This window comes from Pan troglodytes, chromosome 10 (assembly GCF_028858775.2).
Source record: "Pan troglodytes isolate AG18354 chromosome 10, NHGRI_mPanTro3-v2.0_pri, whole genome shotgun sequence".
Lineage (NCBI taxonomy): Eukaryota > Metazoa > Chordata > Mammalia > Primates > Hominidae > Pan > Pan troglodytes.
The window spans coordinates 109729210-109748124 of record NC_072408.2 but is presented as its reverse complement, the minus strand read 5'-3'; the positions used below and the strand labels follow the sequence as shown (position 1 = coordinate 109748124).

Here is an 18915-nt window from a genome sequence, read left to right as displayed (position 1 = left end):
GATAGTAATAAAATGCAGTAAAATAATTAGAAGTAATCTTCTTGGAGTATTTATTACCTTTGTTTTTAATATAATTGATTCAATCACAAATTTACATAATTTCGTTTTTAATTGTGGTTCTGTTTAGAAATATGCTCACAAAATTATTGATAAGTTCTTGAAAAATAGTCTCTGGAATGTCTATGTGAACTATCAGGTTGGTGCAAAAGTAATTGTGGTTTTTGCATTTTTTTAATGGCAAAAACTGCAATTACTTTTGCACCAATCTAATACTTTTAGCTCACAACTGGCTATGAACCAGTTACATGAATTTGTCGTGCCTACTTCTCCAGACTCAGCTTACACCTCTCTCCTTTTCACTCTCTTTACCCGCCCCCCCAACAACTGGCTTATGTATGCTCCTCAAAAAAGTCCCATTTACTCATATATTAGAGATTTTGTATAGATGTTTCCTCTACCAGAAATCCCTTCCCCTAGCTCTTTGCATTTGGAGCCTTTCCATAATTCAGTTCTCAGCTCAAACATTACCTTGTTGAATAGATCTTCCCTCAGCACCCGACTTAAAACAGTATCCCCCATATAGTCTCTTACCTCTTTTTAAAACTCAGTGTCTTCTTGGTCACTGTAAGTACTGAGCTTATCTTGCCTTTTTTGTCTATTTATTTAATGTTCATGTTTCCTAATAGGATGTGAAATTACTTTGAGTAGACTCTCCTGTTTATCATAAACAGTGCCTGGCACTTAGTACATCTTCAACAAATGTTTGTTGAATAAATGTGTGCATGAATGACAGCACCTCAGTGATCTCACTCTGATGTTGCGAGAAGGGATGCTAATGCAATGACTTCAGAGTCTTGAGATCATACATATAATGTATATTATATATATATTGGTTTGTACTTAAACTTGGATCAAATGCACTTGATTTACAAACTGACTTTATTATGACTCAGTGTAAAGTCTAAATTCTGCTAAGAATTCCTGGAATAGCCTGCCTGAAATCTTATTTTAATGAAAACCATGACTTCATACCTTAATTGCATTGGATTTATGTGGGTTTTGGCTGATCTTTAGATTTCTGGGTTGTCTGTGAGGGAAAAGTTAGACTAAAACGAAGGATGCCATTGAAACAAAGTTCTGAAGAAGTTCGTGAGCCATGCTGACTTTTTAGGAAGTCTCCTTTGTGTCTGCAATGAGACGTTGCATTTTTCTCTGAAGTCTGATGAAGAAAGAACAGTTTTAGGACAAGTAAATCCATCTTAAATATCAATCCGTGTCTCTTAGATTGTTGTGATTAGATTTGATTGTGAGTGACAGAAACGTCAAAAAAATGAGTTTAAACAAAGTAGAAGTTAATTTTTCTCATCAAATTCTAAGTCAGCAGTCTAAGGCTGCTGAAGTGATGCTTTATGATATCAATAACCACAAATGCTTCTTCTATCTTGAACCTTTCCTCCTTTGCTCTGAAAAACATGTCTCCATTCCTAAATTTACCTTATAATGCAATATGGCTGCTCCTGCTCCAGTCAGCATATCTGCATTCCATCCTGCAAGAAGGAGAAAATAAAAGGAGAAGGGTGTGCCTCCTCTAGGGACACTACTTAGGTATTGCACAGACTACTTCTCCTTGCATTTCTTTGGCCAAATATTAGACCTGTAGTTACACTCAGCTGCAAGAAAGGCTGGGAAAGGCAGTTTTTATTCTATGAAGGATTGGGGAAAACTAATATTGAGTTTCCATTTCCATGCGAAAGAAAGAAAGAAAATGGAGAACCTAGTTGTATATGCCACAGGTCCCTTTCTTTCCTATCAAGTTGCCAAGCAATTCCTGAACATCAGTGTAACTTCTAGGCAGACTTTCCACACTTTCATAACATTGGCAAATGAGTAAACCAGGAATCCAAATGAATTTACACAGTTTATTGTTCAGGGCACAATAGGCAACATGAGGTCCATATTTTCATTGACTCTCCTTGTCCCCCAAGTCCATGGGTAATGCAGAGTAGATCCAGGTGGATGCTGAGCATACAGTTTCACAGCCAAGGAACACTGAGCTTAGGACATTCTGATTCATACAGAAGCTGATGGCAACTTCCTCATCCTCCTCTTCAAAGATAGGCATTATCTTTACCTTGGCATGGAAACAAGTTTTCTTCTGGTGAGAGGTTGAAGACTTTATTATTATGGAATGTCTTCAGAGATGGAGATGTTCTCTATAATTATTATACTGGTCAATAAATAATTCTGCTGTCTGACCCAAAGGGACAGACTAGCCTCTAATGCTCTTTGCTGTGCATATATCCTTGAAAAGGTAGTCCAAGACATATAGAAATGCCATAGAAATTGTCTCTAACATCTCCATTTGTTAAATTCTTTACAAATGCATAAAACTGGTTAAATATTTAAGGAAGCAGCTTAATTTAAAAAAAAAACCCATCAGTCTAGTTGCTGCTAATAGTACATTGAATGTGATTGTTTTGTTCTTGCTGCTTTGGAGTTTGAGACTTTCTATACAGGACATGCATGCTAAGAGATGGAGAATCCCATTTTGCAGCATTAGATTCAATACTCACTGTAAGGATTTATAAGAACAAACCAGAAGACTAAAACAAATGGCTGGGAAGAGAATTTCACTAGAGATGTGTCAATGTGCTGTGACATTTCTCTTTTGCTTCCACTGGAAGGGGAGAAGTATTCCCTCCTCTTTACCTTATACCAAGTTAGGGTGGTTAAAAAGAACCTACCAGAGAGCTTGGCCTACGTCCTCTGGATTTTGCAGGTGTAGAAACTGCCTAGCTCGTGTATAAAGGCAAGAAACTGGATAACTTCTTTGAATATTGAGCATAGACAGAAAAGAAGTCCAGAGAAGAAGCTGGACTCCACCATTGGCAGGACAAAGGTATGTTTTTCTTAAAATAGGCTGCACGGTGAGATAACCCCAAAAGACAATTGATTGTGGGATGGACTTCTTTAAGTCAGGTGGTATTACCTGGACTGTGAGACCATGTTGAAAAACCTCTGGGAAATCCCCAAGACAGGTACAAAATATCCCATTAGAGAAATAATCAGAATTTAGACATCTTAGGTGTAGACAGTTCACAGAAATAACAATAGAAATTACTTTTAAATATGTACAAACATTGCTCAAAATAAGGTACATTCTAATTTAAACTATAATATGTTTTTCCCCCTCTAGAATGGTGAGAATCAAGAATTTTGGTAAGTTCTCATGGATGGTCTATAGGCCACATGCCTGGGTACCTAACATTTGTTCTGGTCCCACAGCAATAAATTTATAAATGTTCTTGGTTCAAGCAGTTTACATTAGCATGAAGAGCTTGAATATGATTAATGAGAAGTTTGTTCAGGCATAAGGGTACCCTGTGCTATATCCATTTCACCAAACTGTGCAATGTGTGATTAACGTGTTATGCTGAAACCAAGTTTGTTGTATACAGTCAAGTCCCTGTCCAGAACTGCTTTAGTCTCATGCTCATCAGGCTGTGTGTGAAGGAGGAGCTGAGCTTCCATAAGGTCTAGCATATCTCTCATTCACGCAGGCATTATCATCCACAAGTGTGTACCCCCTGCTGTAAACATATCCTGCTTGTTCATAGGTGATACTGATGATCTTTTTGCTGTGAATCTTGACTCAGCAGACCTCTTGATTTACTCAAGTGATGTCTGGTCTTTCTGTAAATCTGAACTTACTTGTTGACATTTGCCCAGTGGTAAAGTATACAATGTCACATTGGGTTGAAAACTATAGGGAAAGTGGACATTCTTATATTTTGTTGGTAAAGTGTAAGTTGGTAGAACTCATATGGATTGATAGACCATACATAACCGTTTAACGGAGACAGTCCAATTTATATCTGGTTTTTTTTCTGTGTGATTATAACTAGTACGTCCTTTCACTATCAAAACATTCCAACATGGATAATAAATTATATGGTCATCCTCTAAAGGGTAATTTGTCAGTATGTACTAAAATGATACACTCTCATGTCCTTTGACTCATACATTCAACTTAATGTATTATTTCACATAGCTATCTTCTTACACGTGTAAAATGATACATACAAAGTTCTTCATTAAAGCATTACTTGTAATAGTGAAAGATTAGAAACAACATAAATGTTAATACTTACCAACAGAGTACTGATGAAATAAATTATGATAATCCACATAAAAATACAATGGAGCCATTACAAAAGAATAAATAAGGTCTTCATGTAGTAAACAGCGTGACCTCAAGATATATCATTAAGTTTAAAGTTTAAAAAGGCAAGGTTTAGGGCCAGGCGTGGTGACTCACGCCTGTAATCCCAGCAGTTTGGAAGGCTGAGGTGGGTGGATCATGAGTTCAGGAGATCGAGACTAACCTGGCCAACATGATGAAACACTGTCTCTACTAAAATACAAAAAATTAGCTGGGCATGGTGGTGCACACCTGTAGACCCAGCTACTAAGGATGCTGAGGTGGGGGAATCACTTGAACTGGGGAGGTGGAGGTTGCAGTGAGCTGAGATCCCACCACTGTATTCCAGCCTGGCAACAGAGCGAGACTTCATCTCAAAAAAAAAAAAAAAAAAAAAGGCAAGATTTAGAATCATGTATAGTATGCTACTATTTGTGTAAGAAAAGGAGGGAAGGAATATATGCATATACACTATCATAAATATTTGCTTAAAAATCTCTAGAAGAAACTGACAATGTTGGTTATCTTTGGAGAAGAGAATCAGGTGCCTGATGAACAGGGGACTGTGAAATAATTTTCACTAGGTTTTACATTTTGATGTTTGAGCCATATGAGTGCTTACCTCCTCAAAAATAAATGAAAAAGGTTATATCTAAAAGGAAAAAATTATATAATTTGGAGCAAAAAAATAAAAATACAGCAAAAAATTAAAATATAAGGGATAACTTTCAAATCAGAGAAAGAAAATTTGATCTATATATCTAGAGGAAAGTTAAAATAGGCTCTATGGTGAGAAAATCCCAAAAGACAATTGATTGTGGGATTGGCCTCTTTAAGTTAGGTGGTATTACCTGGACTGTGGGACCATGTTGAAAAGCCTCTAAGAAATCCCCAAGGCATGTACAGGTATATCTACAATGCAGGTAGATTAAAGATCTAGCTATGATAGATCTAGATGCTAGAGAGAAGAGCACCTCTTTGGAACTTTGGGATGGGGAAGGACTTCTTAAACAATACTCTATAGTACAAACCACAAAAATTTTTTAAAGGATGGACTTTTTATTTCAAAATTACTTGTTGTATTGTTTAATCAAGGAAGGACACCAGTTGACAATTAACTGACAGTGACACATTGGGAGGCAATGTGTTCAGTGACTGAGAAGGGCACAGAGCTAATATTTGGACACAGAGCTAACAGAAATTATTGCAACAAATCTACAAGACAGGAATCCTAGTAGAAAATGGGTAGAGAATATGATGATAAACTATTCATAGCATGGGAAATCTAAGAGGTATAAGTATATAAAGAGATGCTCAAACTCATGAGTTATGAGAGAAATTCAAATTAAAAACAACAAGACACCAGCTTATGCTGATCAGATTGGCAAAAATTCTGACCTTTGGAGAATACCACATATTAGGTATACCCACCAATAGGAACTCTTTTGCCTGCTGGTTGGTGTGTAGACTGGTCCAAGCCACTCTAAAGGGCAATCTGGCAGCACTTTGTGAAATTAAGAGTGCATGTTCCCTATGATTCATAATAGCACCACTCTTCTATCCCAGAAAATTTCTACCCCAGGCCTATAAGGGAAGAAAGATAAGGAAATTTATCACAGTATTGTTTGGGGTGGTGAAAAATTAGAAGTGACTTAGATGTCCATAACTGGAAAATAAAGAAGTCAAGTGTGGCAGATACACACTGGGATATTCTGAACCATTTAGAAAAGCAAAGAACTAGATATATATTCAGCAGCATGGCTGGATCCTAAGAACACAGTTGAAAGAAAAAAGAAACTATGAAATCTATAGTACCTCCATAGATTGTAGTAAATCTATAGTGCCACATCACATATCCATGAAAAATACATATACGCACAAACATTTCTATGTATTTTACAAGTTCAAGGCTAAACATCATATTAGAGAATTTGCCTCTGGGGAAAGGCAGTGAGAGTGAGGAATTATGACAAAAGAGAATGAATAAAAAAACAAGAGAAGGGTCATGTAGGTTTTGTTTCTGTGCCATGAACTCATGGATTATGATTAACTCAACCTTCTGCACATGAAGATAAACAAGAAAGAACTGATAAACCTGCAATGGTTGGGTAATCTTCAACTTCCAAATCAGCAAAGGTCAGCTCTAAGTTTGCCAAGTACACAACTTCTCATCTTGTGACATGTTCCCCACCTCTGTGCAGTGTTAAAAAATACCTCAGTGGTCTACTGACTGACTGTGGATGCTTCTTCTAGACGTGCCTTTTTTCCCTCAATTTCCTTAGCACCCAGCACTGCTCTCATTATAGCAGCACATTGCATTCCAACCAAATTGAACAAAAAGGTGGCTTAAAAATCATCTGCAAGTTTATGGCACAAGCAATCTCTTATTTTTATCTTAGTGCATAAATAAATTTTTCCTTTTTGCCAGAATAATTTTTTTTAAAGAAGCGATTAGTTTTTCTTCTCTCAGATAGCAATGATGTGCTTTCCTCTCAACCTAGATTTAGGGCATTTTTATGTGAGATAGGATTAAAAATTCCATTTTTGTACAACCACTATGGAGAACAGTTTGGCAGTTCCTCAAAAAACTAAAAATAGAGCTACTATATGATCTAGTGATCCCACTGCTGGGTATATACCTATAAGAAAGGAAATCAGTATATCAAAGAGATGTCTGTTCTCTTATGTTTGTTGCAGCACTGTTCACAATAGCCAAGATCTGGAAGCAACCCAAGTCTCCATCAACATGGGTTTTAAAAAAATGTGGTACTTTAATACACAATGGAATACTATTCAGCAATAAAAAAGAATGAGATCCTGTTATTTGCAATAACATGGACAGAACTGGAGGTCATTATGTCAAATGAAATAAGCCAGGCACAGAAAGCCAAACATCACATATTCTCACTCATATGTGGGGTCTAAAAATCAAAACAATTTGATTCATGGAGCTAGAGAGTAGAGAGCTAATTACCAGAGGTGGGGAAGGGTAGTAGGGGCCTGGAGGGGAGGTGGAGATGGTTAATAGGTACAAAAAAATATAGAAAGAATGAATAAGACCTAGTATTTGATAGTACAACAGGGCGAATATAGTCAAAATAATTTAATTATACATTTAAAAATACCTGAAAGAGTATAATTGGCTTGTTTGCAACACAAAAGATAAATGCTTGAGGGGATGGATGCCCCATTTTCAATGATGTGATTATTACACATTGCATGCCTGTATCAAAATATTGCACATACTCCATGAATGCATACATCTACTATGTTCCCACAAAAATTAAACATTAGAAAAAAGAGTTGCATTTTCAGCTGTTATGGGGAGAAGAAAGAAAAGCTATCATTTTGTTGTCCTCAAAATTATGTTGTCCTCATTTCAAACAGGAAAGCAAAAGTATTTGAGAGCCAGTGCAGTGCCTTGGTGTTGGGTGAAACATAGATTGAATTTGGGCCATTTGTTTAAACTTTCTAGGCCTCAGTTTCTTGCCTATTAAGAGGGAGTGCATAGTTCATGGGATTGTTAAGAGGAAGAAGTGAAACCATGCACGTGGAGAGCGTGGCACGTGTCTAAGACAGAGTGTGCATGCAAATAAGTAGAAAACATTCTTTGCTTTTCTTTATTGCATGCCTGTAATATTTTTGGAGCTATCACATTCATTGCCCTCAAGTAGCATCAAGGGATGAAATTATGTTTGTAAGAAAATCCTGAGGCTGAGGAATACAACATGTTTTATGTCTACTACACTGAAAAATGCCGGAGTCAGATAAAGAATACAGATTCTCCTGAGGATGGAAATCAAGATCTTCGCCTTCAATATTTAACAACATTGAGCTTCCAACTTACTATGGGAAATATTCATCAGGCCCCTAAAGGTTCCTTTTGGACAGAAATTGCACTTGTTATATCTGTATTCTTAGCAGACAGTAGACAGCCTGGCACATCATAAAGGCTTAAGGAATCCTAAATATCCCTTAAAATTCTCATTTTAAAGACAAAAACAAAAACAAAAACAAAAAAAAACTGAGGCATGGGCTTGACCAAATCAGTGGTAGAACCAAGAGTTAAACCACTTGTTTTGAATCCTAAACCTGAGTTTTATTTTACTTATTTATTTATTTATTTGTTTATTTATTTTCAGATGCTTGGTCAAAGAACAGTGGGAGGAGAGGGATGGGCTTCCAGCAACCTTTATTATTGGCTTATTTTCTTACAGTCCATTACTTTCTCTTGGGAAAATATTAAGCAGGCACTCAAGGCTTGAGGCCCCTGAGTTTTCACATCCTTTCTGAACCTCTGAACCTGCTTTCCAGCATTCTTTTATACTTTGTTTTACCTGCTGGTCAGTAATGCCTCACCCTCAGTCTTCTCTAAAAGTGTGGTTAATGGCATCTTCCTGACTATTTGAAGACCACTGGCCAAATCCCACCAGCTCACTCATAGACCATCCCCCTACTTTACTTTCTTCAAAAGACTTAGCCCTACCTAAACTTATTTATATGTTTATTTTCTGCCCACCAGAATGGCAGCATGGCTGGGGAGGCAGAGTCTGTTTTGTTCATTGCTGTATTCCCAAAGACTAGAACACCACCAAGCACACGGTACAGGTCTCAGTAATTATTGTCAAATTTATGTGGATTTGCTTTTAAACAATATCTTCCATTTACTGAGTGTTTATGTGGAAGAACTGTACTAAATTTTAATGCATTTCTTTATTCCTATTCTTAAAAGCTTCCAGCAAGGTGGCTCTACCACCCTCTTTTCCGAGCTTCAGGAGCAGTTGTGCGAATAGCTGGAGAACACCAGGCTGGATTTAAACCCAGATCGCTCTTAGATTTGCTCTTTACCTGCTGTGCTCAGCGTTCACGTGCCCTCTAGCTGTAGTTTTCTGACGTCAGCGCACAGCAAGGCAGTGTGCTTAGAGGTTAACAGAAGGGAAAACAACAACAACAAAAATCTAAATGAGAATCCTGACTGTTTCAGCTGGGGGTAAGTGGGGGAGGATTATTCATATAATTGTTACACCAGACGGTCGCAGGCTTAGTCCAATTGCAGAGAACCCGCTTCCCAGGCTTCTGAGAGTCCCGGAAGTGCCTAAACCTGTCTAATCGACGGGGCTTCGGTGGCCCGTCGCTCCCTGGCTTCTTCCCTTTACCCAGGGCGGGCAGCGAAGTGGTGCCTCCTGCGTCCCCCACACCCTCCCTCAGCCCCTCCCCTCCGGCCCGTCCTGGGCAGGTGACCTGGAGCATCGGGCAGGCTGCCCTGGCCTCCTGCGTCAGGACAACGCCCACGAGGGGCGTTACTGTGCGGAGATGCACCGCGCAAGAGACACCCTTTGTAACTCTCTTCTCCTCCCTAGTGGGAGGTTAAAACCTTCAGCCCCACGTGCTGTTTGCAAACCTGCCTGTACCTGAGGCCCTAAAAAGCCAGAGACCTCACTCCCGGGGAGCCAGCATGTCCACTGCGGTCCTGGAAAACCCAGGCTTGGGCAGGAAACTCTCTGACTTTGGACAGGTGAGCCACGGCAGCCTGAGCTGCTCAGTTAGGGGAATTTGGGCCTCCAGAGAAAGAGATCTGAAGACTGCTGGTGCTTCCTGGTTTCATAAGCTCAGTAAGAAGTCTGAATTCGTTGGAAGCTGATGAGAATGTCCAGGAAGTCAACAGACAAATGTCCTCAACAATTGTTTCTAAGTGGGAGAACATCTGTCCTTGGTGGCTTTCACAGGAATGAATGACCATTGCTTTAGGGGGTTGGGGATCTGGCCTCCAGAACTGCCACCAATTAGCTGTGTGTCTTTGGACAAGTTACTGTCCCTCTCTGTTGTCTGTTTACTCTTCTGTACACTGAAGGGGCTGGTCCCTAATGATCTGGGATGGGATGTGGAATCCTTCTAGATTTCTTTTGTAATATTTATAAAGTGCTCTCAGCAAGGTATCAAAATGGCAAAATTGTGAGTAACTATCCTCCTTTCATTTTGGGAAGAAGATGAGGCATGAAGAGAATTCAGACAGAAACTTACTCAGACCAGGGGAGGCAGAAACTAAGCAGAGAGGAAAATGACCAAGAGTTAGCCCTGGGCATGGAATGTGAAAGAACCCTAAATGTGACTTGGAAATAATGCCCAAGGTATATTCCATTCTCCAGGATTTGTTGGCATTTTCTTGAGGTGAAGAATTGCAGAATACATTCTTTAATGTGACCTACATATTTACCCATAGGAGGAAGTCTGCACCTGGACTCTTGAGATTCAGTCATAAAGCCCAGGCCCGGGAAATAATGTGAGCCTGCAGGCCCCTGTCATCTGTAGGATTAGGGAGAAGAGTTCTCAGTAGAAAACAGGGAGGCTGGAGAGAAAAGAATGGTTAATGTTAACGTTAATATAACTAGAAAGACTGCAGAACTTAGGACTGATTTTTTTTTTGAATCCTTAAAAAAAAAAAAAAACTCTTATGAAAATAGTACATGGCTCTTAGGAGACAGAACTTATCGTACAGAGGAACGGCGTGAGAGTCAGAGTGATCCCAGAACAGGTCCTGGCTCCATCCTGCACATAGTTTTGGTGCTGCTGGCAATACGGTCCCCACAACTGTGGGAAGGGGTTAGGGGCAGAGATCTCATCAGGAAAGCATAGGGGTTTAAAGTTCTTTATAGAGCACTTAGAAGATTGAGAATCCACAAATTATATTGATAACAAACAAAGTAGTGTCGTGTTATATAGTAAATGTGAATTTGCAGACACATTTAGGGAAAAGTTATAATTAAAAAAAAATAGGCTGTATATATATCAATGGTTCCAAAATTTTCTATGGTTAAGAATCACCTGGGATGGTTTTGAAATGGCAGATTCTAAGACAACTTGATTCAACAGGTTTAGGTAAAGCCCAGGGAACTGCATTATAAGAAGGAATCACCTGTAATTTTGGAGTCAAGATCCAAGGAACACTCATTGAGAAACACTGATTTACAAAGTGTATGGAGAGAAATGGAGCAAGTGAAGGGGGATCAGCATGGTGAAATATAGGCTGTTAGGAGTGGTATTGACTAACTGTCTGGTGACTGGACCAGAGTAAATCTTTTACTTTGCAAGAAACAGGACTAAATTCCCATATTATGTCCATAGCAAAGGGAATTATGTAGAAAAATTGATAATTAGGAGCCTGAGTTCTTGACCAGCCTCCACTACCTATGTGGCCTCAGGTGAGTTATTTTCTCCCTTTGGCTCTAAGTTTTCCCCATCTGTAACGTAAGGGAGTTTAACTAGATGAGCACTAAGGACAAATCAATTTCTGTGAGTCAATTATTATGAAGTACCATGTGGGCATCAAATGCCAAGTGGAAAGCATAGATAAAGAAGTGATTGTGCACCTGGGCTGAGGGGAACAAACATTTCCTAAGAGAATTGAGACCCAAAAGAGCCTTTAAGGAAGGTGAGATCTTGGAAAGGGAAATTTGGTGAATATTCTAATGAGGAGCTAAAAAGGCAAGAAAGAAAGCAGCTTGGCTGGAAAGGAGGTTCCTGTAGGTGGGCCTCCAGAGATTCGGTACCACAGAAACTGCCAAACATCAGCAAGAAGCCATGGGGATGGAGCGTTTGAGGGATTCTAAATAGAAGGACAAGAGTAAAAATGTCAGGCTGGATCGATGCAGGCCACTAAGAAATGGATTCAGGTGATGGCAGTGGGAAGAAAGGACCTGATGCCCAGAGGCATTTCTGGAGAAGACGAGATCAGACTTGTGATTGGCTGAACACACACTGTAGTGGGGTGGGGTTTGGGGGGTGACTCAACTTCAAGCCCAGGTACATTCAAGTCTGAATTGCCCTAGTCAAAAGTGGCATCTGTGGATGTGTATCAGATATATCTTACTTTTCTTGGAAGCCAACAGGAGAAAAGAGTGCTGCCAAGTGAACTAGAGACAGGAATATCTTTTGTCATTTCAAGGAAACTGGAAAGAAGAAGGCTCAGTATTCTTTAGTAGGAAGAAGACTGAAGTCAGAGACTCATCTGTACCTCTCTGGCAGGGTTTAAAAGGGGGAAGAGGAATAGAGGCTGCAAGAGATTGTGATTCGTGGACAGTATGCAGAGATCAAATGACCTGGGTTCAGATCCTGGCTCCACTGCTAACTGTGTAACTATAGGCAAGTTCCTTAACCTCTCTAAGCCTTAATCTTGTCATCAATAAAAGGGGGCACTTGGTGCCTAATAAAACCTACCTCTTAGGTTGTTGCCAAATCACATGAGATAATCCAAATCAAGTGCTTATTATAATACCCAGAAATTATAGGCTCTAAATAAATAAAGTTTTTTAGAAAGATAACATCATGATCAAAATGGGATATTTAACAGTTTAGTCTTCCATTTCATTTGAAGCTCCCTAAAATCACTCTTGCTGATAAATTTGTTTTTTCCTTCACACCTCAGTTTCATGGGATGTTTTGGCAAAAATCTGAATTTTCTGAATTGAAAGAATTTTTTGCTAAGGGTCATCAGTATTCATGCAGGGCTTGTTATTCTGAGTCACTAAGAGTTTCCTAACACAGCCTTCTCTCATTGAGATGATGTAACATCTATTCCATTAATTTCATTAACTTGCTTACAAGAGAGTAATTGTTCTGCAAATTTTTTTCTTCCCAGTTTTAGGTACCTGCTGCTTATTGTGGACACACATAGAATTTTATGTATTATTTTTCGACTTAGGCTAATGATTTAGCAAACTCTGGAATGTCAGCCCTAACCCCAACCTTGGTTTTCTGTCACATGCATGTAGTAAGTGCTAGATCCTGGACATTCTTTGAGATTTAGTTTAAGACTAAGTTTATTTTCTGATAGGTTATTTGTGTACTTTCATGGATTTTGTGACTCTTTTTCAACAATTGGATGTCTCAGATCTCAGCATATGGGAGCAAGTTAATGCTTCCTGAGATCTTTGCCAAAGGTCAAGAGGTCATTTTTGTGTATTTATAATTTTCCATCATTTTTATATATTTCTCAATATTCTTTTTAAACTATTCTTTTCCTTTTTTCATCCTCTGAATACTGTTTTGACAGATCTTGTTATTAGCATGCTTTCACGGATGAGAAAACTAAGAAAGCTGAATGATTTGCCCAAAGTAGTCCACCTGGAAAATGAAAGAGAGAGGATCCCAATCCAGGTCTTACGATTCAAAAGCCTGTGCATGCTCCATTTTTAGTACTTCCCACACTGTATTTCTCAATGTCTTTCTGGGACATTTTATAAACCATATTATATCACCTCTAAGGATCTTTCAGTTTGTTATATATGTGTCTATTAAGTTAGATTGTGAGCTCCTAAAAGATAGAGCATTGTCTTATTCATCTTTAAATTTCTCAGAGCCCAAATAGTGCCTGGAACCTAGTAGGTGCTCAATAAAAGGTATTGAATTTACAGGATTGAACGGTGACATCAATGAATAATTGAAGATTCCTTAAGTTGATAACTGACCCAGTAGCATCATTGATCATTTAATTGCCCTGGACTTACTTATTTTCCACCACACTACATATTTCTGTACAGAATATATATAGCTCATTGTATTGCAAGATTTAACTAGAAGAAAGAGTTCATGCTTGCTTTGTCCATGGAGGTTTAACAGGAATGAATTGCTAAACTGTGGAAAATGTTTTAAACAAATGCATCTTATCCTGTAGGAAACAAGCTATATTGAAGACAACTGCAATCAAAATGGTGCCATATCACTGATCTTCTCACTCAAAGAAGAAGTTGGTGCATTGGCCAAAGTATTGCGCTTATTTGAGGTCAGTGCTACAATCATGTTTGTCTTGGATAATGTCGTAGCAAACTTCCATGTTCTTTTCTAGTTAGATGCAATGAAAAGAACACAGGATCTGGAACAGGCAGATTTGAATTTGAGCTCAAGTTTTTACATTAACCAACTGTGTGACCTTAGTTAAGTCATTCAATCTCTCTGAGCTTCAGTTTTTCCATTCATAATATAGTGCTGATAATATGTGCCTTGTCAGTTTCAACAGGAACTTTGTGATGAAATAAGGTGTTTTGTAAAATGCCTAATCATATGTGTGATTAGGCATGATTAACTATAATCATATGTGACACGTGATTACATTTCACATAACATGTAATCACATGTGTCACATGTGATTACAGTTAAAGAGTAGCGAAAACAAGAAATAAATATTAATTCTTTTATTCACTAAATTAATATTGATTGTCTTCTATGTATAAGTGTAAAATAATATGCAAGACACCGTCCCTTTCTTCAAGTAGCTTAACCCAAAACTATGCTTTAGAAAATAGCTAATGTTCTTCAAGACATTGGTAAATGTCTTATGATTAAAGTGGTTCCATAATTAATAAACTTGGGAAATTCGGGCATATTATTTTACCTGATTTCTCTATTATAGGACTTTTAGAGTCTATAAAACTAATTATACTAAGTTGTTTACAGAGAGAAATGTATGTATTATTTTCCAAACTTACTTGACTGTGGATCCTTTTTATTTTAAGAACACGTATTCACATCTGGGAACAGAGTTTAGGAAATGTTGATTTGGGTGTTTGCTGGGCAGCCAAACTTCACAGAACTCCAAATAGGTTTCCTCATCCAGATTCCTTCCGAGTACTATGCTAATATTTTTGCTGGGATTTTGTCCCACCTGAAAATACATTGCTTTATGCTAAGATTCCTGTGACCTCTCTAGCTGATTGGGAGGCAGGGGTAGCACATTGGTCAGGGCTGTGCACATACTTAGTGCTCAGTGTGTTTGGGCATGCAATCAACAAATCCTTTTGGGGCATGACTGGATACGATTAGATATCTTGTGAAAACCTATGATGTTCTCAGCACTGTGGGTGGGGAGGAAGATGGGGGACACATAGAAATTGTAAGGAAGAGAAACTGCCTCCTTTAGGATCTAACAGGGGAAGCAAATATTCTGAGTAGCTGGGGAGGGAAGGCAGAGCATGAGAAGTTATCTCAGTAAAAGGTAGCTTTATAGACATGATCTTATTCAGTCTAATGAAAATAACATGAGGTAGGAGCTATTTCTGCCCCCATTTTTCAGAGATAGAAACTGATGCTTAGAGGGGTTAGGTAAATGTGCCCAAGGTCAAACAGCTAGTAAATACTGAAGAAATCATTTAAACCCAGGCATTCTGAGTCTAGAACCTACATACACTCTTAACTGCTATTCAGTACTGCCCCAGACAGAACGAGCTTCATAGTTTGCAGGGTGCAGTGCAAAATGAAAACGTGGGGTCTCTTCCTCAATAACAGGAAATAATGCTGTTAAAAGTACTAAAATATATAACTTTATCCTTTCTTCTGTGGTCTCTCTCATGTCCTGTTATGGTGTTTTTGATTTGCCATTTAGTTGTGCTCTCCTCCCCTGGGCACCTTGGCCCTCTAACTGCTGGGTTCCCTTTCTAGCCAGGGCTGGGCTGACAGCCAAGCCCCTACCAAGGATGGGGAAATCCATCTTCCATTTCCGTGGGCCTGCTGCACCAACCCACAGTGATGAGCTATCCCCCAAGAGATTGTAACCTCTGGAATGAGAATGGAAAGGAAGCTTGCCTGAAGCCAAATCACCCACCAAATCCCCTGCCAGATCTCCCAGGGTTGGCGGAGAGTGGCAGCAGAATATAAACTTCCCCCCAAAGCCCATGCCTCCTGGTCATGACTCTGGGCAAAGGGCAGTAGTGGTGGTGAGGTAAGACCAGGGAGGGGAAGGCTGCGTGGGTCCAGAGGGCCAACGTGCTTGAAAGCAACCCCTTAGAACCATGGCTGAGAAGGTAAGGAGAGGGCAAATGGTGTGATTACACATGAGCTGAGTCTCCAAATACCCGGCATGTGCTTCATTGTCCCATTGGACTTTGCTTATGAAACACAAATTCAAAAGTCGTTATTAAGAATTTCAACTCACGCCTGTAATCCCAGCACTTTGGGAGGCTGAGGCTGACGGATCACAAGGTCAGGAGATCGAGACCATCCTGGCTAACATGGTGAAACCCCGTCTCTACTAAAAATACAAAAAATTAGCCCGGCGTGGTGGTGGGTGCCTGTAGTCCCACCTATTTGGGAGGCCGAGGCAGGAGAATGGCGTGAACCCTGGAGGCGGAGCTTGCAGTGAGCCCGGATCGTGCCACTGCACTCTAGCCTGGGTGACAGAGCAAGACTCCATCTCAAAAAAAAAAAAAAAAAAAAAAAAAGGAATTTCAAGGAGGTTGCAAAGAGCATGAAACCCCAAGTGTAATTCCTGTGGTATGACAGTGGTTGCACATCCCAGAAGCTGGCCCTGACCTCAGACCTCTTTTATCAAGCTTTCCTTGAATTAATTACAATCTTCTCAGTGTTCCCAAAGCACTTCTTACTTTTAACTGCAGCACTTCCTTGCGTGCTCAGCATATACCTTATGTCTAGCCCTGAGGATGGTTTCTTCAAGAAGAGAACCTTGTCTCAGTCATGTTTATATCCTCAACAGAACCTGAGTTTTATATATGTTGTGTTCAATTAAGAATGAAATTCAATCTAAAGAAAATTTTTTTACTTTAATAAATTTTTTTAAGTTAAAAAAATATTTTAAAAGTATCTTTTCACTTTTTGAGCCAATTAATTTTTTTTTTTGAGACAGAGTCTTACTCTGTCACCCAGGCTGGAGTGTAGTGGTGCAATCTCAGCTCACTGCAACCTCCGCCTCCCAGGTTCAGGCGATTCTCATGCCTCAGCCTCTCCAGTAGCTGGGACTACAGGCACATGCCACCATGCCCAGCTAATTTTTATAATTTTAGTAGAGACAGGGTTTCACCATGTTGCCCAAGCTGATCTGGAACTCCTGGACTCAAGTCATCTGCCTGCCTTGGCCTCCCAAAGTGCTGGGATTACAGGCGTGAGCTACCAGCCAGGGCCAATTAATTTTTACCCTGAGTTTTTAAATATAATTAAATCTTGTGATCGAATATATGAATAAGTAGAGAAAAGATAGATCTCCTATTTAGAGTTCCAAATAATTTAAGTAGTGGGTTTTTATAGTGACTTTTTTTCCAAAAAGTACCACATGGAAGGGGGAGAAGAGTTTCTTTACAGTGGAGAAATATGACAAAGACACCTCAGCCATGTGACCAAAATCAACATTATTCAAAAAGAAACTGAATATTAAAACAAACCTTTCCTTAATAGTAAAAAAAAATTAAAATTAAAATTAACATCATCAGTGATGTCATGTTGATGGTATGCATTCTTGGTAGGATGAAAATGGCACATTACCCCTGTGGTCTTCCTCCACACAATCCATAACCTCCGTCTAACCATGAGAGAAAAAATCAAATGAATCCTTATTGAGGAACATTATCCAAAATACATGACCATTACTCCTGAAAACTCTCAGGGTCATCAAAAACAAGTACTGTCTGAGTGACTGTCACAGCCGAGAGGAGCTTAAAGAGGCATGAAGACTAGGGCCAGGCACGGTGGCTCACGTCTGTAATCCCAGCACTTTGAGAGGCTGAGGCGGGAGTATCACCTGAGGTCAGGAGTTTAAGACCAGCCTGGCCAACATGGTGAAACCCGGTCTTTACTAAAAACACAAAAAATTAGCTGGGCATGGTGGCAGCTACTTGGGAGGCTGAGGCAGGAGAATTGCTTGAACCAGGGAGACAGAGGTTGCAGAAAGCTGAGATCACGCCATTGCACTCCAGCCTGAGCAGCGAGAGTGAAACTCTGTCTCAAAAAAAAAAAAAAAAAGAGGCATGAGGACTAAATGTAACATGGTATCTTGAATGGGATCCTAGAACAGACAAAGGACTTTAGATATAAACTAAAGAAATTTGAATAAAGTATGGTCTTTCGTTTATAACGTGCATCAATATTGGTTCATTAATTGTAACCTATGTTCCACATTAATGTAAGATGTTCATAATGGGGGACACTGAGTCCAGGTTATGTGGAAACTCTGTGCTATCATTTCTATTTTTTCATAAATCAAAATTATTCTTTAAAAATTGCCTTAAAAAATTAAACCTGGGGGAGGAGAATGTATGTCTGAGTGAGAGCAAGCGAGCAATGGGTGTAGAGAAGAGAGACAGCATTTTCTGAGCAACAAACTGTCCCTGAGAAAGAATATATCTGTAAAATGCACCTATGTAACTTTTTAGCTTTTATATTAGATAATCAGCATTTTCTCCTTGAGAGGTTGCCCCTTAGGCCTAAGTCAGAGTTAATAGATTAAATAATAGTAAATGAACAGAATGTTTTCAACCTAATAAATAAATGACAAGTAACTAAATTACCAGAATTGGATGGAATGCACTCAAGACATGTGTGTTTGTGTGTGTGTGTGTGTGTGTGTGTGTGTCGGGGCTGCAGGGGGTGGTAGGGAGGGGGGCGCATGCATGTATGTGAACTCTGGGTGAACTCTCTGAAGCATTATCCAGAATCTCAACTGCACAGGTCAGTAAGTGATGTTATTACACCCATTTTACAGAAGAGGAAACAGAGGTCACTGTATTGGGTGATTGAAGAAGGGTTGTTAGTGAGTATTGATTTTTTTTTTCCAAACATACTTCAGAAGTTGCTGTAGAAATTGTATAGGCCAGTATACTTCTCGCCTTAGTAACAGCCTGGCAAAATGTTACAATCACTCAAAGTGCTGAGTTAAGGCTGGGCATGGTGGCTCACACCTGTAATCCCAGCACTTTGGAAGGCCAAGGCGGGCAGAT

The 18915-nt window shown here is 39.3% G+C and overlaps 1 protein-coding gene across 1 annotated transcript in view; it reads left to right on the top strand.

Moving 5' to 3' along the window:
* Nucleotides 1-9532: 9532 nt before the first annotated feature.
* The window catches only part of PAH (phenylalanine hydroxylase), a 78467-nt gene continuing 69084 nt past the window's right edge, over nucleotides 9533-18915 (top strand). The window contains exons 1-2 of the mRNA XM_001156919.6: nucleotides 9533-9716; nucleotides 13872-13979. Coding sequence (XP_001156919.1) covers nucleotides 9657-9716; nucleotides 13872-13979 — 168 coding nt within the window. The 5' untranslated portion in view covers nucleotides 9533-9656. The remainder of the gene's footprint in view (nucleotides 9717-13871; nucleotides 13980-18915) is intronic.